This window comes from Syngnathus acus, chromosome 8 (genome assembly GCF_901709675.1).
Source record: "Syngnathus acus chromosome 8, fSynAcu1.2, whole genome shotgun sequence".
Lineage (NCBI taxonomy): Eukaryota > Metazoa > Chordata > Actinopteri > Syngnathiformes > Syngnathidae > Syngnathus > Syngnathus acus.
In genome coordinates, this window is record NC_051093.1 from 5998270 (window position 1) to 6021600 (window position 23331).

General features: G+C 38.7%; 2 protein-coding genes and 1 long non-coding RNA gene across 3 annotated transcripts; 1 reads left to right on the top strand and 2 right to left on the bottom strand.

The window, feature by feature from the left end:
• Positions 1-1764: 1764 nt before the first annotated feature.
• hoxb9a (homeobox B9a) lies at positions 1765-8186 on the bottom strand. The gene is made up of 2 exons (XM_037257064.1): positions 7468-8186; positions 1765-3993 (listed from the first exon to the last, which is right to left on the bottom strand). The coding sequence occupies exons 1-2, from the start codon at positions 8057-8059 to the stop codon at positions 3758-3760; spliced, it is 828 nt and encodes a 275-aa protein (XP_037112959.1). The 5' UTR covers positions 8060-8186; the 3' UTR covers positions 1765-3757.
• Positions 8187-8963: 777 nt separating this feature from the next.
• Positions 8964-14582, top strand: LOC119126030. The gene is made up of 4 exons (XR_005098570.1): positions 8964-9221; positions 9395-9482; positions 11340-12261; positions 12714-14582. It is a non-coding gene; the product is annotated as an uncharacterized LOC119126030 (long non-coding RNA).
• Positions 14583-21063: 6481 nt separating this feature from the next.
• hoxb13a (homeobox B13a) lies at positions 21064-22819 on the bottom strand. The gene is made up of 2 exons (XM_037257026.1): positions 22096-22819; positions 21064-21311 (listed from the first exon to the last, which is right to left on the bottom strand). Exons 1-2 carry the CDS (start codon positions 22817-22819, stop codon positions 21064-21066), a joined length of 972 nt encoding a protein of 323 aa, XP_037112921.1.
• Positions 22820-23331: the final 512 nt, after the last annotated feature.

A 23331-nucleotide genomic window follows, 5' to 3' on the forward strand; every position in this document is an offset into this window, starting at 1 on the left:
ACACAAAGTCGGTGTTGTTCGGTAACAGTGTTGTACGCACACACACGTATATATGATATAAATGACAACGCTTGTTTGAACAGTTTTCCTATTACGCTGTGGAAAGAAGAACAGATTGATGATTCAACTCACCTGCAACCTTAAAAATTGAAGCGACACAGGAAGTTGAATTAATTTTGCAAAACAATTTTCAATTTGACCCAACTCCTGGGTCAGTCCGATTTGTAACCCAAATTTTGTTGTTTTTAATCCCAGTCCCATATAGCGCCAATGTATGAATTTGGATTTTTAAGGGATTAATGAGTTCAATAATGAACCAATGACTGGTTCTTCTTTGGTTTTGCTTAGAACCACTAAAAAATGTGTCCTAAATATGACCCCAAGGTGGTCCACCTCAATACCCAAGATAAAAAAAAAAGTTGTGTGAGTAATTCTTGGTTATAATATTCATTTTTAATATAAATGTTAGCTTTGCACGTCTTTCACTCGAGCATCCTCATTTTAGCATCATTGGAACATTAAATCAATGTGTTAGAAAATTATATTTGTGTGTTTGCACTTTCGAAAATCACATTTGCAACAGCCCATAATTATGAAAATATTTTGTGGTAATGCTGTGGAGACCGGGGTTTGTCCCAAGGGTAAGTTTTCACATTGTGATTATCTTCTCCACCAGAGGGCACAACTAAAAGTAGAGTAGTAGTTTTCATCTTTCATGTGGTTAGGGGTCATGTCCTGTCTGAGAGGAGAATAGCTCATTGTGAACTGAGATGAATGTCAATTAACCATTTTTGCACAACTAAAAAGTAAAAAAATAAAAATAAAATTCAATGTTTAAATGTATATATCGCTTTTAATTGCACTTGACTGGAAGGTTTACAGAAATTAAAGAATTTATTCTCATGTGCTTGTCAAATACAAATAAAATTTGACCCGTCCTCGAAAGTAATGCTTTAAAATTGATTCGTTTTACATTTGATTAATCTCTCAGACAGTTTGAGGTTCTAATTACAAGTATTACAAAGAAGAACCAATTTGCACAGAGGCAAGCAAACTAAGGAGCGTGCCCAAGGGAGGCAAACAAGCTCGGACTCTCTAACAAATATTATAATTATTCAGTAGAAGCTTATTATATTTTCCTGCGCAATTGCTTTTACCCTGCTATTTGGTGAAAAATATTGTTGCCTCATAATTTCCAAATTATGTAATCATACTATTCCAGTTACGAATAAGAATCCAAATAAGATTAAAAATCCATTCATCAACAATGTCAGATATGAATGTTTGCGCTTTCTCGCGAGAGATGAGGTCTTCCGAATTCAGAAGCCAAGACAGAGGCGACCTCAGTTCCCTCCCCAGGATCCCAATAAGAGTGACGATACCTCGAATGAATGTGCCGATCATCTGCGTGTGGGGGTTGCGTCGTTTATGGCTTTATGACAGTCTTTTGGTGTTGCAGCCACACAGACGCCCCTCTCCTTTAAACTCCAGCGAGCAACCGAGGAGACACATATTTTAAACACATGCGGGTTCATCTTCTCCTTCCCCCCTCACGGCCGTTTGTAGTTTTTTCCCCCGCTCATTCTCGTTTCTTCCCATAGATATCAATTGAAAGCGGTGATTGGCGAGGAACTGAAATTGAACAGTTTTGCAATTTGCAACAAAGCAATTGCATGGCTTCTGAAGAATCTACTGTTCCCATTTCCCATCGGCCTGTATAGTAAAAGTAGCAGAATACAAGACAATCAAAGGAAACATTAATGCCGTAATTAAATCTCTTTAATAGAAATTCAAATCCAGCATTAGCGAAACAAGTGACAGCACTGAAAAAAGAGAGACATAACATTCATGAAGGGACTTTAGAGCTCCACGTTTAGGCAGGACGCTTGTCAACTTGCTGCAATCGTAGTAAATCCATATTTATCAAAAAGTGTAAACGTTGCCCTTCAATCGGAACAGGGAGTGTAAATATGACACACTGACAAAGGAAATAATAATTGAAAATATGCGCAAGATCAGAGGTGTCAAACATGCAGCTCGGGGGCTCATTTTTGGCCCGCAGGAAGATATTTCAGGACACCCTACTTGACAGCAATGTTAGTACGGTGCCCAACTTTTTTGCTCGTCCGCCCTGGGTGTTTGGCTCACTCTGCGCAACTTAATTCTGAAGTGACACCAAAAGGAAAAAAAAAATAGTATCGTGTCACCCAGTCATGTGTTTCTCGAAATTTGCCATGCAATGAAATATCTGGACGAGAACAGCCAATTTTAAGAAAAAAAGGTGAAACAATATTTGTTGCCGTTGGTGCATGAGCGACTCAAGAACAGATATAAAGATTCACAAAGACATAAAAAAAAAAATTGAAAAGGAAATTTTAGATTTAGCCAATTGTAGTCATTCTCAAAAAAGACAAGTTACGTACAATAAATTAGAAACATTTTTACATTCTTAAACAGCTTATTGTTTTCAAGCATTCTCCTCTGGAAAATGTCGCCATTTACAAAGAGTAAATTCAAATTTAAGAATGATTTGAGGCATGCGCAAACAATGTAAACATTTGAACCTGAAATCGGATATGTGACGCTGTGCATCAAGTGTCTGTATAAAGCGCAAAGATTTGTATTGGACAAGAGGCTCGCATTCAACACCGATGTCTTGTTTATGGTCGGCCCATAAAACTGCCAGCGCACGCCATTTAAATACGACGACACTTCAAATATCATAAAACAAGATGACCTTCTAACATGGCCTTTTTCATCAACTCTCAGATCAATAAAACTGTACATAAACCTAGTGTATGTTTTGTTGAATGATGTTGACTTATACAGCCCCGAGCGATGACATTATCAGAAGAATAACAATGATACAGTGATTGAGAAATATTCTTTCATTGTATTGGCCCTTTTCTTCGGTGTTATTTTGAAATTACTTGCATAGCAGACGGCTATCGTATCAACTGTATAAAAATAGAGAGCCTTTCCTAAAGATTATTGTTATTATTTATTTAAACGTACGATTTCAACTGGACTAAAACATTACAGCCCTGACATATGTAGCCTGGGAAGACACACAGCAACAAAGAGATGATTTTTGCCAACTAATAAAACATCAATTATTCATAATTTAAGGAAATGAAAAGGAAAAATCGATAAGATCCAATTTACAACAGCTTTCCAACTTGCCCGTTGTATTTAACACTTTCAATTTGATCATTACTAAGACCAAACCGGAGAATATGTATTAATGTGTGCCACCGGGTCCATACTAATTGAATTAGGCCATTAAAAAAAAAAAAAGGAAAAGATTACGTGCAAAAGATTACGGGCAATATAGTGTGTGTCCGGGTGTGTATCTGTGTTGTTAATGACCACGGGAATTACTGCTTTCAGCACCTCGTGCACGCTGATGGGAGTGACACGACAGTAAATAACAAAAAGTGCAAGTCCAAAACAAAACAATGTCTGCCCATGAGGATAGTGGTGTATACCCGTCAATTTCCAAGAAGATAATAAATCCAATTTACATCATGGAAGACTTGAGCTCCCGTAAAGCGCATTGCAAGGAACACAACAATCATTGGTGGGAATTCAACAGAATGGAATCAGCAGTAATGCGTTTTCTCATTTCCTTTTGAGGTTGCAGGTTATGTATAGCTAAATACATACATGGACTGACGTGTGTGGGGGGCGGGGGGTGCGTGCGTGGACCGAGTCCGTCTGCATGGTAATTTTAAGTGCGTGTACAGGATCCCGTTATTTAATCCTTGGGTTGATCCTTGCTCTGCTTCTTCATTTTCATCCTCCGGTTTTGGAACCAGATCTTGACCTGCCTCTCGGTTAGGTTGAGCGCTCTCGCCACTTCATGACGCCTATCGCGCGTCAGATACATGTTGAATAGGAATTCCTTCTCCAGCTCCAGCGTCTGATATTTGGTATAAGGGCATCTCTTCTTTCTGGAGGAACGTGCATGTAACCAGTTGGCGGAGGGGTCATCTGGAGGAAGAACAAAGATGCTTTTTAAAAAAATGACATTAAGCAATGCTGAAAAGCAATATCGAGAACTTTAAGGTGGAACACATACTGCACGATAGGGGGTCACATTTCCAATAAGGATATCTGTGGTTGTTTTATTTGACACCACTTGAGGACCACTGCATCCAAATTGATGCTTCAATTAAACACATAAGTCCCAAAGTGCTTTTTAATGTCTTCCTTTTGATATCTGTCTCAATATAATGGATCATATTTTGTCATTAACAATCTTGGAAAAATAATATTAGGACCTACTGAGAAGTAGCTGCTCACTCTCATTTTTTTATTTGAAATTTTAAAAAAAAATCTTTTCGAGTTCCTCTTTAAATTATTATTTGTAAAATAATGCAGTCTATTTGGAAAATATAAAATATTTATTAAAATAAATAGAAATAAAAAATAAAATACTAAAGTATTTTGAAGGCTAGATTAATTACTGGCAAGAAGAAAGCAAGGTAAAGCATTAAAAAAAGAATTCACCTTAACAGCCAGAATGTCTTTAAACAAATTAAAACGTAATCTCCACACAAAAAAAATCATTGAGCCCTGTTATCTTCCCTATATGTTATACTTCCCCACTTGTCCCCAACAGTTAGTTATAGTGGCCATCATCAGTTAATACATCCTAAAATCGCTGCGTAATCAATTTCCTCCAACACGGCCCAAACGTAAGCTATCGATTTCTTCTCAGGGAAAATAATGCCTCGTAGGGAGGTGAGGAGAAGATGGATGACACAACCGGGGTGTGCAGTACTTGTGTCCCTCGCTAAAGTGGGTGCTTTACAGTCGTGTATAATCACTTCTAGAACAATCCATTAGTGTGTAAGCTGCTCCACAACCGTTCTGTCATCCAGGATGACGGAACCATCTTGAGGATCCTTTCGAGGATGATAGGATAGTAAAGATTATGACCAATGGAAAAAAAGGTAGACAGGAAGAATATGTGGATTGGTGATGCACTAGTCCTGTCTTGAGTTTCTTGTAATCGTCCAGCACGGACAGACACGGAGATGGAAGGACTGATACTCTCATAAAGTAGCCTGCTATAGCCTTTGGCTGTGCAACATGAAAAATTCAATTGCTGACCAATGTGTCTTTTCCTGCGCGTGTCCACCATGATGAATGCAGCTTGCATGGAAACAGTGAGCGCATCGCCCATCGGATTAATATCGCATCCCATCTCTCTCCTCTTTCTCCCCGCCGCTTGCAATTTCACCCTAATAGTTCTAGAAATTGACCCCTCATATATCCCAAGGCAGGTTATTACATTTCTCTGTCGTATTTTTTCCACCTGCTCCCTCCCCTTTTGTACATTTCAGCCAATCACCAACAGCAGCACGCCAATTAATGGGGTTGTTCACCCTGTGATAACTTAATAAACGTCCGAGGTAATAATTTTCCCAGCTCTGCCGGCAACAGTAACAGCAGTACAAAGATTGAAGTGTAATATTGGAGTTTATTCTGGATGGTTGCCCAGCACCAATAATGTGAAAATCATCTGTTCAATTTAATTAGTGTTGGTGTATTGAAAGGTCGCTTTTCTCCTTATGGTTTACTCTACACGTATAGTGGACATTTTGAGAAGTTCTACACCTTCGGGAAATCACTAACCCTATACCTTGACAATAAATACCACCTAGAAAAAACTACAGGGACTTTTCGGTTTATGACAGATTTGACTGATGCAATGTTATTTTGGAACACATCATAGTCTTAAAGAACAGTGAGACTTTTTGCAAAAACGGACTCCAACCATCATCTAACCAAAAACACACTTGTTCTATTATCGATTTTAAACGTGCTAGAAGAATAACAACTGCAATGTTCACAAAAGTATGTTCATCAAGTCATTTTACTTTTGAACTCAGCCAAGCAGCTGCTGGCAATTGCTACGTATACGACAGTAGTGGTGACTTGCTTGCATTGCAGAAATAAAGATAATAAGCAACTTCTCCGAAATGTCAAACCGTTCCACAAACCAGGGCAAAAAAGCCACAAGTTGACCAAAGAGAGCTAATGTGGGATGAATTATATATAGATACATTATGTATAGGAAATATGTGTTTACTGTACATATGCATGTATATAAACCGTTCTGTACACTTAAAGTACTGCAAATTACCGACACTTCTGCAGGGGGCCCCATTCAGCGTGTCATGAGATATTTTGAGATCCACCAATAATAAGGCCATTTCGAAAAATAATGTAGAAAACAGAGCCATCTTTGACCTCCAACTGATGTGTTCATTGTTCAAAATTCGTAGAGGAAGCCAAAACCCAGAAGGGGGTTTAGTGAAAATGTTATTATCATAACATGGATCAAAAAGCAGACAGTGATTTAAAACCAGTCTGCCTTGAACAAATACTGTATCGAACCCAATTCAGTTTCCAGACTTTACTTTGGTTATCGTCCCAATACCTAATCCAACTTTTTTTTTTTTTTTTACTCCTACTAGTTAGTTCCAGGGCAAAAACAAGTGTTCATGCTCACATTCACACAATATGGACAATTTAGAGTCTTAATATATACATGTTTTGGAAATGTGCGGGAAAGCATAGTAACCGCGCAAACATGGCAAGAAAATGAAAATTCCACACATCAGGAAAGGTTTGGGTTGAACCCCAAATCGCATTCTGCGGAATCAAGGAATTGCCCTTTTAGATAGGACAGCACCACCAATACTACTATCACGATAAATAATAACAATAATCCTAATTATTGTAATGCTTCTAGAAAACATGACTTTGAAATTTCCCATTTTAAAATTCAATTTTCCTAATGGTCTGAATTTGTTGATTTTATAAATACATGTAATTTGGGATAAAGACACAAATATTTGAACAAAATTATTTACGAACTCCACAGGATGAAGCTCAAAGGTTAGCTGTTTTGATATATTCAGTCAGGTTTAAAAACATCAACAACAATAAAAATCCATTCATGGTAGTGAAAGACTTATTATTTCTAAGGACCTTACGTATATTTACTTTTTCCAAGAATTAGTGCTATAGGTGAAAGAGAGTGTGACAGACAGAAAGAATCGCAACAAACCAGGATATTACATAATGCGTTGTGTATATGTATTAATTATAGCTCTTAAACTAACACTACATTGTATTTTAAGAAATTAGGGATTTAAAAAGTGGCACAATGAACACCCCATTTCTTGTTTTGTCACAATTGGATACTGTGTTAATAAAATCACCAAATAAACATATCAATTAGAGTCCAGTTCAATTAAAGTCATTTACACTGACTGGACCAACTATCCTATCTTGGACTTTAGTGGCTGTAATGGTTGAACAGCGCAAAGTGACTTCGGCTCTCCAGCTCTTTGTTCTTGTTTTACAGCAGCATTAAAAGCATTTACAATCGCTCTCCCCAATCATCGTGTGTCTTTCTCCAAAGTGCTATTTCCAGCCCTAATAACTTACTTTGATCTAGGCCCTCTTTGTCTTCGCTCCCCTCGCAAGAGTCGTTATTTTCTCCAAAACCCACACCGGTGATCACGGCCGGTGGCGCCGATCGGGATTCCAGGATGTATGTGGCGCTCTGCAGCTGGCCAATTTTGGGTGGAGTTTCCACACCAGGATGGCTGATCTGGGGCTCCAGTTTGACCTGGCCGCTCTGACCCCCACCCGGGAAGCAGTCGGAGCCGCGCGGCGCGCATTCCAACCACGAGCGGAGGTAGCGAGTGTCCGTGGAAGGGACGTGTTGTGTCGGTATGTAAGGGTGGTAGACGGTCGGAAGACCGCTCGCGCCATGGTGGTGCGGACTGAATGGACTCCAGGGTGATGAGAAAAGCGCAGGTTTGGGCTGGAAGCTGCAGGATGGGTATGACTCGGGGAGCGGATGCTCCGATGCGGCTGCCGAGCCGGGTTGTCTTCCACCCGCTGCTGCAGCGGCGGCGGAGCTGGAGCCGGAATATTGGACACTGGGAAAATGAACCGGGGTCGGGAGTTCATCGCTGTCTTGACTTATGATAGAATCCACGTAATAGTTGCTCAGAGTCCCAGAAATAGACATTCTCGGACATTATCTGTGAAACACTACGAGTTCACTAAATGGAGAACAAGAAGATAGACATTAGGAGATTTTCTCTTTCCCTCTTCTCATCATCTGCCCTTTGCTACTTCTCTCTCGCTCTCTCTCTCTCTCTGCCCCCCTTCTCTGCCTCACCCACTCTACCCCCCCCCCCCCCTTTCTTTCTTTCGAAGCAACTTGCTCGCAATAGCGAAACAAGTGTTGCAGCCTTCATTTTCAGAGAAACTGATTGGCCAATGTCGACAAAGGGTTAAAGCTTCGGTGGAGCGTAAATCAAGCCCTTTCACATCCCCCTCTAATAGATCGCCTTCTTGAATCCTGCATAGATTCCCATGTTTAGATCGTAATAGCTTCACTTGCCAGTTCATCTTATCACGGTGTAGAAAAAAAACTTTTGACTGAATAAGGGTGATGGTGGAAAATAAATAAGCCTATTGCGTTTTTCTAAAAAAACAAAAAAAAAAATAGGAACAATATCATATTTTTTCCCCATTCATTTATATCTAAATAAACAGGAATGTACTCACAATATGCATTATAAATTCAACTTGACATTATAGTGGCGCTTTTTGTTTTGCCCACAACATTTTTTTTCTATACCCACAATAAAATACACACGTCTTCGACATTTCACATCACCATTTCAAAATCCCCTGCCATTGTTTTATTGGCACATTAACAGTCATTTTTGTTAACGAGCACCATTAAGCCAGGCCACGTGGTCATGCCCTTGCCTGCAACCCACTACTTCAACTTTTTTTTTTTTTTTTTTAGTGCGTTTAAACCATAATAAAAATCATGGCGACTGCTTAAGGTTTTATAGAGCTGATATATGACTTGCACTAGTGCAGACTGTAAACACTACTGGGTATGTTGCAGCCTTATTTCTGCTCGAGAAAGAGCACATCTCACTCAGCGGTCAGGCTGCTCCGAGTTAACACCTTTTGGGTGCGGGACCTCCATGGGAGTCTGGGGGAAATTAACTTCCCTGTGGAACAGATAAAAAAAAAAAAAAAAAGTGCACGGACTCTGACTGAGAGTCACATTCAAGGGATGCAAGTTTGTTGTTTTGGACATGCAACAGATCGAAGCATTGAGTCGACTTGATTCTGGACTTGGTGCTGACCTCTTATTAAACGGCAGTGTAAGTTATTGTTATTTCTGAAACAATCACATTCTTGAATTCTTGACAGGCTGCTAATCAGTGCAGGGAATCTAATGTCTGGCTTTCATTTACGAGCAATTCCGAGCTCTGCATATCTCGTTGTACCATCGTGGTTATTTATTATTATTTATGAGGGTGAGGTATGCTTTCAGAACTGCAGAGGGGAATGATGGGAATCGAAGAGGGCATGCATGCTTTGGAGCAGAAGCAGCAGTGGACAAACAAACAAGCTCCTTAAAAGTAAGTTTCGGCTTTGATCGCCAACGTTTCGTTTTGAGATTTAATTCGTTGCATCTGTCCATCGACTGGAGCTTCCAGAGAGCTAAACACACCGACATTCAAACAATTTTTCGTTATTTGCCCTTATATGTGGTAAGAAGATTTGTTTTTCTTTTCTGCGCGAGGAAGAAAGGTATAATCCGATCGGGAAAAATATATTGGTCCAAAATATACGACATGGAAGTTGGCTGCACTGCATGCTCCTCTGTCTTTGTTTTCTGTCGTGTTTATGAGCTAGGTCTAAATATTAAATATGAATGGCCCTATTTAGGCCTTGCAAATTCAATTTTTCATGAATCCGGGTCGTAATAGGAGTCTGAGTGAGGTGAATATATTATTATTATTATTATTATTATTATTATTATTGTTCCGGATATGCGTCATGAATATGATTTTGAAAACAAATCTTATATCACCAGTATTATAAAATAAAATGTTCAGCATACACGTCCGCGCCCTGCACACACACACAAACGCGCATTCATGCACAACACACAAATGCGCATTCATGCACACGCACACGTTTACACACGCTAACACACGCACGCACACACACGCACGCACACAATCGGAAGTGCGAAAACAATGCGAAAACGAGTGAATCAATATTCAATACAAAAACGACCAGACATTCCATAAAAAAGTGGCTTGATATTACCTATACTGATTTTGATTAACAATGTCAACTTCATTATTATTAATTACAGTTAACGTGCACTTTAAAACGTGTTTTAAAATGCCTGCATTTTTTTATGAAGATTTGAATGTGACACACTAACAATATAATTGAACTAATTATCGTATTTTTCACCCGTTTTGTGAAAATCTTATTTTATTAATGATGCGTGCTGGCCGAATCTCAAGACGTGGAATTAATAGCTAAACGTATACGGCTTAAGAACAAAGACAAAAGCAGGAAAAATGATCACGGCCAATTTAGATTTTGGCATTTTAAATCAATAGCTTTGATCGCGTTGTTTTTATACGAAGTAGCTGTCGTGAGAGTTTAGGGGCGAAAATATATTTTAGTAAGTCTGAATAAAACACACATCCAGCTGATATACACACCCTTAAAAAACGCTGTGTTAAAAATTCAATTTGGGTTAAAAATTGGACCGACCATAGAAGCTGGGTGATTACATATATTTCTCCATTCAATAAAATAAACGACACAACAAGTAATTAAAGATAAAGAGGTTTTAAAATTAGAAACATTAACTATACACCCACTCGTGAAAAAAAAAAAAACTCCCTTAATTCTGACGTGCTCAAATGCAACCACCGCTTCACGTGAAAGCAAAACTTGTTGCGGTTAAGATGTTTGGCATTATGAAAATTCTAAACTACAGAATAATCGAAACAATAAACCAAGATAACGTCGTTCTAACAAGATAATATCCTGACCCCTCTTGGTAAAAGCAAAATAGTCAAACTGATGTAATTCTTACCATTATTTCTCGGCAGCAAAGTTCCCATCAGCTGCCTTTATAGGTATCAGTCACCTTCTTAATTTATTTATTTTATCGCCAAATTCAAAAGTTCAACAGTTTTGTATACACGCGCGCGCGCACACAAATAAAAGAGAGAGAGAGCGAGAGAGAGAGAGAGCGAGAGAGAACGAGAGAGAGATAACACTTATCCATTACGAGGTATATGCAGCAAACGAAAATCTGTATTTGTTTTTCCTTATTAGCGCCACATTTATCCATGTTATTATTTAGTTGTTTTAATAACTTAATTACATGATTTCATGCTATGTAAATGACCATAATCTCAATGTACTTTGCATGATAAATTTTAATGTAATCATATTTTCAGGAGTTTATGTCCAGGACGAGGTGGCCATGGCAACCCAGAGATGGCATGGTACTGCAAGTCACTGGTGATTCTGGGTTCTATCAATGGCTGGTTATTAATATTTTTTTTATCTCGGCACAGTAATCCAGGTATGGAGAATTTGGCACGCACTCAAACACTGCTTGACACCAGGTTTTTTGAGCAATTACTAAAATATTATTTATTTTCTTTATGATTATTTATAATGTTGTTTACGTCCATGCTGGTATGAAACTTATATGTTTTAGTGCAGTAAGATTGAGAAGAATTTCGTTTTAATTAATAATATCAGGAGGAAGTAGTTGTTGAAGTTGATCCGGGTCATGACCCGCAAAGAGGCGGGATTTTCCGGCCGGTGGGTCCTCAGACGCAATCCGGGGAGAAAGCATCTCTTTCTCCTTTCCACCTGCTCATACAGGTCAGTAAATGGTATATAAAGTCCTACTACCTCTTTTTATGATGTTATATTTGAATTTATGGCTATCGGTTGAGTACTAGAGCAGCCGTGTTAACTCTTGTCTTTTTTGTCGTTTGTGTCGACGCCATTTTGTATGACGCGCATCTAAACAAGACATTTGTTAATAATGACACTTTCAATGAAGTATTTTTTGACAGTGTTATACTGTGAGTCATTTAATAACACAATATTTTATGAGATCATGCAGACATTCAGGGAGAATTTTAATTTATATGGGGAATTAATATTTTGTTTTGAAAACTTGAACATGGTGAGACATACAGATGAATTTGAGAATGCACCTAGAAAATTGTGTAGTTGAACAGAAATGTACCGAAATGATGTTGTTTATATGTAATGTGTTTAATAAAGCAACCAGAGACGCAGTCTGGGGAGAAAGCAGTGTGCATCGTCCCATCTCTTTCTCCTTTCCACCTGCTCATACAGGTAAAAATTACAGTAATCATCGCCTTCTCTCTGTGCTAAACTAGCGGCAAAACACTGCAAAAGCTTCTCATGGAAACGTCACTGTCTTCTACCTCTGATTTAAGCACAGTTACATTGTCGTACAAACCACACCAATAATTCTCTAAATTAATAAATCCAGATATTTGGTAACTAGAAATCAATTTCTTCAAGTTAATTTGTGGACTCTAAATCTAACACACTGATATACTGGTCTATTTTTTTCCAGAGACAGTAAATTTTAGTAAGTTCTCCACATGGAGTTGATTTGGATTCACACAGCATGTGTTTAAAATTGTGCTTTTGATTTCATTATGTTCCATTGAATGGTTTTGTTTGAATCTACCTAATTAAATTAGTGGTTAAATTAGAAGTAATTTAAATTTATTCTATTAGATTAATTGTCACTTTGTTTCCTTTTTTTTTTTCTGTAGACAGTGTGAGTTTATGCACCTCCTTTATTCCCAATTTGACAATATCCCAACGATGAAGCTTGCAAAACCACAAGGTTCAGAACCTGAGAAGTTCTTTGTGGTGGACTCACCCCAATAACATCGCCCACCTTTGCATTTTATAATTAAGGAAGCATGTGCATGTCTTTGACGGGAAGAGTTTTGTGGATAGGCGTAGGAGCAAATACAGTCGGAGTCGGATGGAAAAGCAGCCCAAGTCCCCATCCCATCAATGATTACAAACATGACTCTGTCTTTCTTCAAAATGGAAAATTGATTGCAGGCTCTGTTGAGACTGTCTCCAGCCATATTTCACTGCGGCGCTCCAATTAAAACCATACGTTTCTCAGTGTCTGAATGCGGGGCTGAAGGCCAAGTAGCACAAACCTTGATGTACTTAGAGGAACATATTTATTATCTTCTAAAGGAATGCACCGCAGCTCGCAACACAAATCATTCTAGTGATGATGAAATGATGATCACAAGGTCACAAGAGGTTAAGGAAGAGTTGAGTCTTGACTTGAAGCAAGTTCAAAAGAGAGCATCTATTTTTAACACATGGCATGATAAAAATGTGCACAGTGTGCTTGTTTACGATTAGCTTTCCATATTTTTATTTTTATCAATCGACATGAATATATTACCATTTGAAATCACATGCTAAATCATAGTGATTTCACCCATTCTCATGTTCAAATATGGTAATTATTTTTTTCACAATATGATACAAATTGTCTATTCCTCCACCACAGTTATTGAGTAATTATGTTCCAAAGTCTGCAAATTTGGCATTTTAGCCTCCGCTAGCAGTTTTGACTTCAATTATCTCATAAAGTAAAAATGCCACAAGCTTTTACACATATGCAGACAATGAAAGATGTATTCAATATGTGGAATATTTTGTCGTATTGAAACAAGCACACAATGGTATTGGAGTACAGTAATTCAAAAGTAGTAAATAAAAGTATTCAAGTTACATTATTTTGATATTAGGGATTGGAATAAATTACTAAATACATTTTTTAACAGGTATTTATTAACTGTACCGGAGTACATTTTAAAAGAAACCCTGCTAACCCTTACCATCAGGATAAAGGTGTTGTGAACGCGGCATATAAACAAAGCTGTATTTTAGACTCGTTCAGTTCAGCGTTAGCGCCTGCAGGTGACGCTGTTGTGTAATGTACAGCTTCTAACAGTACTGTCACTGAGAATTTCGTATTGTTAAACAAAGCCAGTTATTCATAATGGAATGAGATTGTATGTTTTGAGTTATCTGATTCCAACTGAAATATTTAGCATATTTTACCAGAAGATGAAACTTGTAACATTTTACAAAATTAGGAATCAAACTGTCTGAGCCACAGCTGCCACAGTGGAGAGCCAGCGGGCGAAGAGTAAGCGAGAGGAGACAGACAGACATTGTAATTCATGTTCTTTCTGTAATTGGAAACACATACATGCTCACACACACACACACACACACACACTCGGAATGGTATAGTTGCTACCATGACAACTGGGCCCATGTTTGTAATAAAGTTTTACAACACTGAAGGCACCTTCAATTCCCTTTACTTCCGTGTGTGTGTGCGTGCGCGCGTTCGTTGCATATTTTAGTCCAGGGTCAGCCAACATCTGGTCCTCAAGTCCCTACAGAATAAGCTATGACTGCTCCTTTCCCCCATAAACAATATAATAAATGTATATTTTGTCACAGATTATAGAACTTGGTCACCTAGGATTTTCTTGGTTGCTACATAGTGTGAGTTGCAGAGACACCAGAGAGACGATCTACATCCTTTTTTTTTAGTCCCGCTATTTTTTTCGTTTACCTTTTGCAGATTATTTTTTTATTTATGTAAGAACCGATTGTCAATCTTTGCCGCACAACTGCTCGAACAATAAACTCGAATAATGAACCGACGGGTAAACATAGCGTGTCATATCTGATTTTGAGTGGTCTTGTCATACTACGATTGGTCGGCTGGCGTCTAGGACGGTTCACGACTACTACAACTAAAGTCTTGGCATGTCAGAATTTTTGTTCGTCGTACCGCAGTGTTATATGTCCCACCTCCTTTTTTTGGTTCTTAGGCATTGACCAATAGGAAGACATTCTCTTTCTCTCTCGCTTCTCTTCTGTCTTCTCTATTTTATTCATGTGTGCGTGCGTGTGTGGAGGGATCTATAGAAAATAATCTAAAGACTTTAAACAAAACTTCCCCTTTAAGGACGGTGTTAATGTTCCAATTCTGTATGGTGTCTTACAGGGGCGAGACACTAAAATATGGGGCTCATCAGATCACCTCTGTCACTAACAATATTAAATACACGTCAGTTGTTAGTAATACAAACTGTCTTGTTTTTAAATCAACATTCAGGCCCTTAACATTATCGTATTTTAATGATGATGGAACGACAATCAGTGATCTAAAATTTCTGGGCGTATTTTAATTGCAGTGTCAATTCTTTGGCACTAGAGGGCGCCAAAATACAGGAAATAAATACAAGAAATATACTGCTATGCATTGCCAAACATTCACCAGAGGGTGGCACTACAACACCACATAAAAAGCAAAACCAAAGCCCAAGAGACGACGATGAATTGCTTTATGTTCTATCATTTTAATCAAGTTTAACACGAGTAATTTATGAATCTACACCAGATGTACAATTCCTAGCGGTTTTAATTGAAATGCCGCGATGTCTTCAAGGCGCACCAAGCTTGAGCCTTGGGTGTTTTACAGTTGTATAATTCACCATCCTCTTTTATTGCCCCAAGACTGGCGATTAAAGTCTACTGAACACACGCTGGCTGCCTATCAGCCGACCTTGGTTCTATAAAAGAAGATGTCCATGAAAAAACGATAAGTCATATCTTCAGGGAGATGAAGAGAAGAAGCCCACACAAACCTCAAAGTGATCAAGTTTTTACTCAGAGGTCTATAAAATCCAGTACCATACCCCAAGCTATTCACTTTGGCTCCCTACCCTGTGTCTCGTCATGTAAATATGCCAGTATGGAAGAATGCAAAAACTCAGTGATTGCATGACACAGAATTGATCTACATGTCGTGTTTGTTGCATTAAATTAGTTTTTTTTAGGAATGTTTGCGGAAGTAAATGTGGTCCAGCGTGTAGGGGTTCATCTTCATATCATTTCATATCTACAGAATTTAGTAGGAGGTAGAAATACGATGGATGACGGACGGATTCGATTGGTTTGCTTTTACTCAGCTGTTCACGAGTGAAGCGTTAGCTCTTGTTTTTCCATTTGGTAAGAGTTCATGGCCTGGTTTAACAAACCAGGTTTATATCAATCCAAAATCAGATTAGTAAAACTAGATCATTTACTGAGTAAACAAGTAAGTAAAAACAACTAGGCAAAGCCTCATTAGGCTAAGTGGGGGCTCAGCCTGATAGCATAACGGTGCTCATAAAAACCTGAAATAGAATTCAGCACAGCTTTGCCGGGGGAAATTCTGACCCTAAACAATGGTTGGGAGAAAAAGAAAATGTTCACAAAAAAACCAAAACAAAAAAGTAAACTAAAACAAGTTGTGGAAAGTAATGTTGTTCTTGAAACTAAAAGCAATTCTGCTGCTATTGAATAGAAGAAAATCAATATGTAGTTTTTCACAGTGACATTTAAAAAGATTAATTCACTACAAATTTTTGAACATTTTGCAATTTTGTGATTCCCTCACTCACATTATTAACAATAAGTGCTTTCTCATTTGTCTTTCAATCAGAACACCAACACATATAATATGTTAGCCTGGTTACAAAACGCCAGAAGAAAAGCACAACGCTTCCGATAACACCCCCTTGTGCAGGAGCCATTCTGACTGTTAAGCTCTTTATTTTACGAGTTTGGCAAACGTTCAATGTGTCTGTCAACACGGGACCTGCTTCCACATTCATTCAATACGGTCGCCTTGGCATCAACCATTGGATGAATGTTTTGTGTCAAGGTGGATGCTCCGCCTCGCGACAACATGCGGGGATGGCTATTTGTTGATGATACCAGTTTGTTCTCTTAAAGAGGACGTCAACCTAAAAATGTTCTTTGGAATATTATGTTCTTTGCAGCCCAACTAGTCGAAACACTGTTCTGATTCATGTTTTGTTTGTTGAATACGAATTGAACAGGTTTGTTTTTATTTCTCAGATGGGGGCGACCATTTTTCCATTTGCCAGGTCTCGGGTCACAAACAATCACGGCTCAGCTTCATAAAACTGGTGAGGATATAAATGGGTGAATTTTGCTGCTTAACTCATGTTCCACAAACGCAATATTAATCAAAATGCCATGTTTAGACACGTTCAACATATTATTGTAAAGAAAATTATTTGCGACTATGCAAATTTCACTTGAAATTGTATTTGGTATAGTAAGGATAACAACTTTGTCTATGTTGTCTTCTTATTTTAAATAGATTGCACTGGAAATCAGTTATCTCAGAAGTCAATTTAGTGCTCAATGTAAGTCACTTTATTTACAATATCTAGTACACCCAAAGAAAAAAAAAAATTCGTGAGCATAATGAAATTATTTCCACCAAATTAAAATGTTTTCATTTAGGAAGATATCATTTTGTTGAATCAACTAATTGAAAATATATTGAGTGAACATATGTACATATTACTTTTGTTGCTAAATCAGACACTCATGTTGCATTTTCGGACTCAGAGAATCCCAGAAAGAAAACGCTAACTCCAAACACGAAAGCCAGAGCATGGATTAGAACTCAACCTCAGAACTTGGAGGTACTTTATCACAAGGCTTGCAGCCCCAGCAAATGGCAGGAATGCCAAATTTTGCACCAGGTATCAGTCCACACCTGTTGATGTCTCAGCAAAAAAAAAAAAACGATTGACAATATTATATTCATAGAATATCATGGCGGGTGTATTGGCGCTTTGAAGACAGCCAGGGTCCAGTGTCCTTGCCATTGCCCTTTTGTCCCCCACCCTGTAGCCCCTCCAGGCCATTCCACATCATTCCAGACTAGACATGGGCCAGACTACTAAGAGTTTACAAGCTGTCTGTCTGTCTCAAGTTCAACAGCAAAGTCCAACCTGGGAAACAAAAAGACAGTTTGCAATGCAGACAAAAGAGGAGGGGTTCTGTGGGGGAAAAGGTGGTAAAATAGTAGGGTGTGTGTGCGTGCGTGCGTGTGTGTGTGTGCACATACACACGTGCAAGAAGGCGGTGGTCACTGGTGGACATGAACTTGAGAAAAAAAACATCTCATAGTGCTGCATTCCTCTTCTAAAGCATGAAGTATACTCAAGGGACCTGGTTCTCTGGGCAATGATTAGAATAGAATAGAATAGAATAGAATAGAATGTTTTTGAAGATTGCTCCACGGTGAAGTGATTCAAGGTGGAAAGAAGAAAGCAGACCATCTGGACTGTATACTGACAATAAAAGTCCTGGTTTATAAGTTGTACAGTCAGCCACTAGGTTCCACATTTTACAACACTGACATCAGCCAACAGATGTGCTCCTTGTAATGAAATGGCCCTTATTCGATAAATTTGCATATTTGACTCTAAATCATCACTCTGGTGTAATTATTTTATCAAAATGGGTTTTCGTTGCGGAAGCGTGAGTTGTCTGGAGTAATTCTTTGTCGAAAATGTGTAGAGAGCAATGCAGATTTATATTTATTTCGGTTTTGCATGCCATGTGATGACAGAAGCTTATCCGTAATGACTTGTCCATAGTTCAAGTAATATTGTGAACATGTGAAAATTCTATAAAATGGTTGTTGGAGAAAGGCTAGAGTCTGATTACTGCACCCTTACAAATGTAATATACAAATTTGGGTTCAAATTGGTCAAAATAACCCATTCTTTTCTACAAAACAACCTAATAATTTGGTTATTTTTTGTAAAACAACCCAAAGCTGGGTCAAATTTCCAAATTTTAACCTAATAATTTTAAGGGAATTAACACCATCATTTGAAATGAAATAGAAAAAAAAATATTTAATGCAGCCCATTCCTTGTATTGAATCCCTAAATTGAATCTCACACTGTTTTTTTTTTTTCTTACAGAACAACAAAAATTGGGTCAAATTGAGCTAACTTCCCGAGTCAGTCCAATTTTTAATCTATCAGTTTTAAAAGTGCATATTTTTTCTGCACGAATGTGTTTGCCGCGCATGACCGTTCGTTGCCTTGTTGCATCGCGTATTAATGATAGACTCGTGCCTTGGCAACACAATTCACTGCCACCTGCTTTACATAAACGAGATTTACATTAAATTAGAAAAGTAAGGGTTTTGCCCTTTGCACTTTGAGTTCTATTGGTAGAAAGTACTTTATCAATCAATTGTTAAATGTGAGGTCACAAAATAAAAGGCACACTAACTTGTTAACTTGCCGTCTTTGCTAATATATTTTAAATAGTAGATAGGCCTCATTCAAAACGCGCCGTGAGTGTAAAGTACAATTCATTTGAACTGCTTAAGTGTTTTAAAATCCACTGTAACTCTTAAATTACTGATTCGGAGCTGCCAATGTCGTGTGACTAATTATTTCCACAAACAAAGGGACGCCTGCTTGCCGCAGCGTAATTGCTATATTATTATTATTATTATTATATATTCATAGTCTCTCAAAATGCGTTTTTATTTGTTTTTATTCGGCTTATTGCATATATTTAAATGAAGCAAAAGATCAAGCATGCCCGCTGCAAGAATAAATTCATTGTCGGCTGATGTGTCCCGCAATGCGAGCTATGTTGCAGATTTCTTCCCAGTCCTTCTCATCATTCTCTACTATTTAGACAAGGCGCAGAAAGATCTTTATGGGCCAAGAACTTCCGTCAGTATTGTTGGTTTTAAGGGCGGACGGAGACTGCGTTGTAAAGAGTGTCAACATGCAGCAGCGCACGCACACCGCCAAGTTCGATGCTGATGTTGGACACTGCGACCCCCCACGCATTTTCTTGTTTTCAACATTTTCGGATCATATAGAAAATAGACATTGCACATTTTTATTTGCTTAAATTTTTATCAAATTAACTGGACACGTCTTTGGTGTTAATAAGGAGCAATATGCCCACGTAAAAATATTTGAATGGATGGAAAACAAAGCAGTAAAGTTTTCTTACGTTCTCTTTCTTTATCGTAAAATACTTAACATTTGAGTTAAAAGTCAAATGTGGCAAAATCAAAGTACGCAATTTCCTGCTCGTTCCCCCACCCGCGTATATGTTGGGCCTACTACGCAGGCCCTCGACGTGTAAAAACACCTGAAAAAAATATTATTGTATTACTTTTATTAATTAAGATCATCGTGTGCGTTTTATGTGGGGACATGTTGAGGAAATTATGATGCATGAGCAGATGAAAGACAAATTTCGTGTGTGTGTGCGTGCGTGAGAGCGCGCGCCTGCGCAATACACCAGTAAATACATATTTCTTGTTAAATGGACAGAGACCCCTCTACTGAATTTATATTGGTGGGCGTTTACTGTGAAGGTCAAGGGCAAACCTATCTCGGTCCTTATTCTGTGCAATTTTATTTATTCCTATATTATTTTGTGTGTGCAACGGACATCTTTGATATTGACCTAGTTTGTTTAAAAAAAAGATGTTTACTGTCGCCCTCACTTTTGATTTTCCAACTTCCTTAACTTTTATCGATTTGATGTGTGCGTGCGTGTACTTTTTACATCATGGTGGATGATAATATTTATGAAATTGTGACAAATGAATTAGAAACAGAAGGCAAACAGCAGCTTTGCTTTTGCGATACATTTTATTGTATATATTTTCTTGTCATGCTTTTACATATTTAAATGAAGAGATGTTCAAAACAAGGTTTTATTCACATATTTGTACAGTATCAACAGTCTACTGTTCCGGTATAGTTTGTCCAAATGATGTCCTATCAGCACTTTCATGTGGCAATACAAGCAACAGCTGCCATTACCGGAGCTACGTGCAGATTGGGACATTGAAATATGAAATTCTATGTATCGTTTAAAATGCACTGAAGACTGAATTTAAAAAAATCCCATATATGAAATGTGAGCACGTTATAAACAAGCTGTGGCGGGATAGCACTTGATAGCCTTTAAGCTACATACAAGCAAATTAAAACAGAGCAGTCAGTTCAATTTATGTCATATTTACAAAATGCCTGCAATTGGATTTGGTTTATTCATTTCATTTTTTAAATCTTTTTTTCCATATACAAGATGCATATATGCGTCTGAGAGGAGATCAGTCACGGATTGATCATCAAAAACGTCATCTCGTGTCAGGTTTATGCAAACACTAACTCCCCCGTGGTCCAAATGAGTAGGATGCTAAGGCGTGGAGCTTTTCACTTTAGTCACAAACTTCTTCTCCTTTACCCTCCTGTTCTGGAACCAGATGGTGATCTGCCTCTCCGAAAGATTAGTTGCGGCTGAAATCTTCCTCCTCTTGTCCTTTGTGATGAATTTGTTGGCAGCATATTCTTTCTCTAGCTCTTTAAGCTGCACCTTTGTGTAAGGTATCCGCTTCTTTCTGCCTCGGCGAAAAGGGGAACATTCTTGCTGGTGGGCAACCACATCTGATAACAAGTAGAAAAGGGGACATGATAAGAAACATTTTTCCACATGTTGCGTCATCACGATGTGAAGATGGATCATCAAGTTATTCTCTAAATCTTCCAGTTTATTTATTTTACTTAATTAACCCTTATTTATCCAGGTAAGGCAAAATGGAGAGCAGGATTCTCCTTTGCGAGGCCCACCGAGCAGTAGACAGCACCGCAAATCAATATGGTTATTGGGTAATGGTAGCCTATATATTTATATAAATGTAACCTGTATTAAGGGGGGGGGGGCATATTTATAGCAAAGTCTAATTATGGTCACAATTTAAGCATGTTGTGTCGCATGCATTTATATAGACACGCACGCATATATTATATGAATGTTTATATATTTTTGGACAAATAAATTGTTTACCAAACAATAACAAATGACAGATTTATCTAAGAAAAAAAAGAGAGAGAGGGAAAAAGAGAAAAAGAAAGAAAGACTACACTCATGACAGACATATTGTAGGCCTGTTCAAATTGAGTTTTTAAAGTCATTAAAATTTAAAACCCTGAATAACATTTACACAAATGATACAAGAATATTATGATTTAAAATAAATTAGCAAACTTAAACATAAACTGTCTGATTGAAACCTATATTGATAAATTCTAATAGAGCATGTTAATAAAATGCTAATTGCAGACGCACTTTTTTGTTTTGTACTATCGTCATAAAATGATACATGAAAAAGAGCATTTAGCCTTAAAGAGTGAGTCCGAATTAATGATGAGGCAATTAATGAAATATTACCAGCCAAAGCGGACTTCCAGAGATGTCCCTGTCCCTGGTCTTTGGAACAGTACATCTGTCCCCCCCAACCGTTGGTGAGAGCCCATGGCTGGTAGCTGTCCATGGGGAGGAGGGTCTCATGGCGCGGCTCACCAGTACCCAGCGTTTGGACCACGGACACGTCCAGGTAGCTTGCCATGGACTGGTATGGACTTGGGTAGCCATGGTAAAAGGCGAACTCCTTTGGCCTGTGGTTCGGGTATTCATCGGAGTTCACGGTGGTGTCCATGTATTGAGAGCTGAGCGCGGCTCCAGCAGCCTGCGTGCACGATTTGACAGGACCACGCCCCATCCTACACGGATAGTAGCCGCTACCAAAGTAGCCGTAAGGTAAAGCAGGAGCTGCAGAAGTGCTCTGGTGTGGAACGCTCGCTGCTGGACACGGTCCCGCCGCGCACGTTTTCACCGACGATACAGATGCATCACCGGGGACTGACATCGAGACGTCCATGGTGGAGTAACCCGCTGAAGAATGCATTAACCCCGAAGGATGGCCGCCTAGTGCAGCCGCGGCTGCCGAATGAGCCATTAAGTTGCGACACTGGTTGACTGCATTGGCGGTGGCAAAGTTCCCGCTACTCACCAGCCCTTCCATGTTCTTGTTAAACTCGTCCAGATTATTGTCATAAACAAACATTACCGTTTCCGCTGACCAGCGAGGGTTTAGCATCAAACAGCCTGTCATACGAACTCTTTTTCGCCGTTCTGGTTAGTGCGCGCATCGAGGTAAAGGCGCATGCGTCTGCTCCTGCACAACTAAGGCACACATGCGGATTCGTATTGCCCTCACGCACACAGTCATTGCATGCGTGACGCGTATTCCTTGCAGACTCCAAGGAAAAGAGTAACTAGTCGGTCATCCGGTTTCATATCTTGACGCAAACCGCCTTTAGAGGAGATTATATGAGGGTGGTCGAGCGTCCATTGGATGAGCCAGAGCGATCACGTGATAGGAAGAACTACAAAAAAAAAAAAAGGCAATGTTTTCGAGATTGTCACTCAAGGAAAATATTTTTATTGGAGCTAGAGCAGGCACCGGAAGAATATGAACATGTGTTGGAAACGATTCCACGTGTGTCTGATCTGTCTTTGTCTCATGTAAATCCATACAAGGTCTACCTGGATGCAGCCAACAAAAAAAAAAAAAGCGACAGACAGCTTTTGCGCTTTGCGTTAAAATGCGCATTGCAGCAATGC

Bases quoted from the DNA above. Each gene is read 5' to 3' on its own strand.
- hoxb13a (XM_037257026.1), bottom strand. From the start codon at position 22,819: ATGACAGGCTGTTTGATGCTAAACCCTCGCTGGTCAGCGGAAACGGTA. The intron at 21,312-22,095 runs GTAATATTTCAT...ACTTGTTATCAG, and splicing joins CTGGAAGTCCGCTTTGGCTG to ATGTGGTTGCCCACCAGCAA.
- hoxb9a (XM_037257064.1), bottom strand. From the start codon at position 8,059: ATGTCTATTTCTGGGACTCTGAGCAACTATTACGTGGATTCTATCATA. The intron at 3,994-7,467 runs GTAAGTTATTAG...TTCTTCCTCCAG, and splicing joins CAAAGAGGGCCTAGATCAAA to ATGACCCCTCCGCCAACTGG.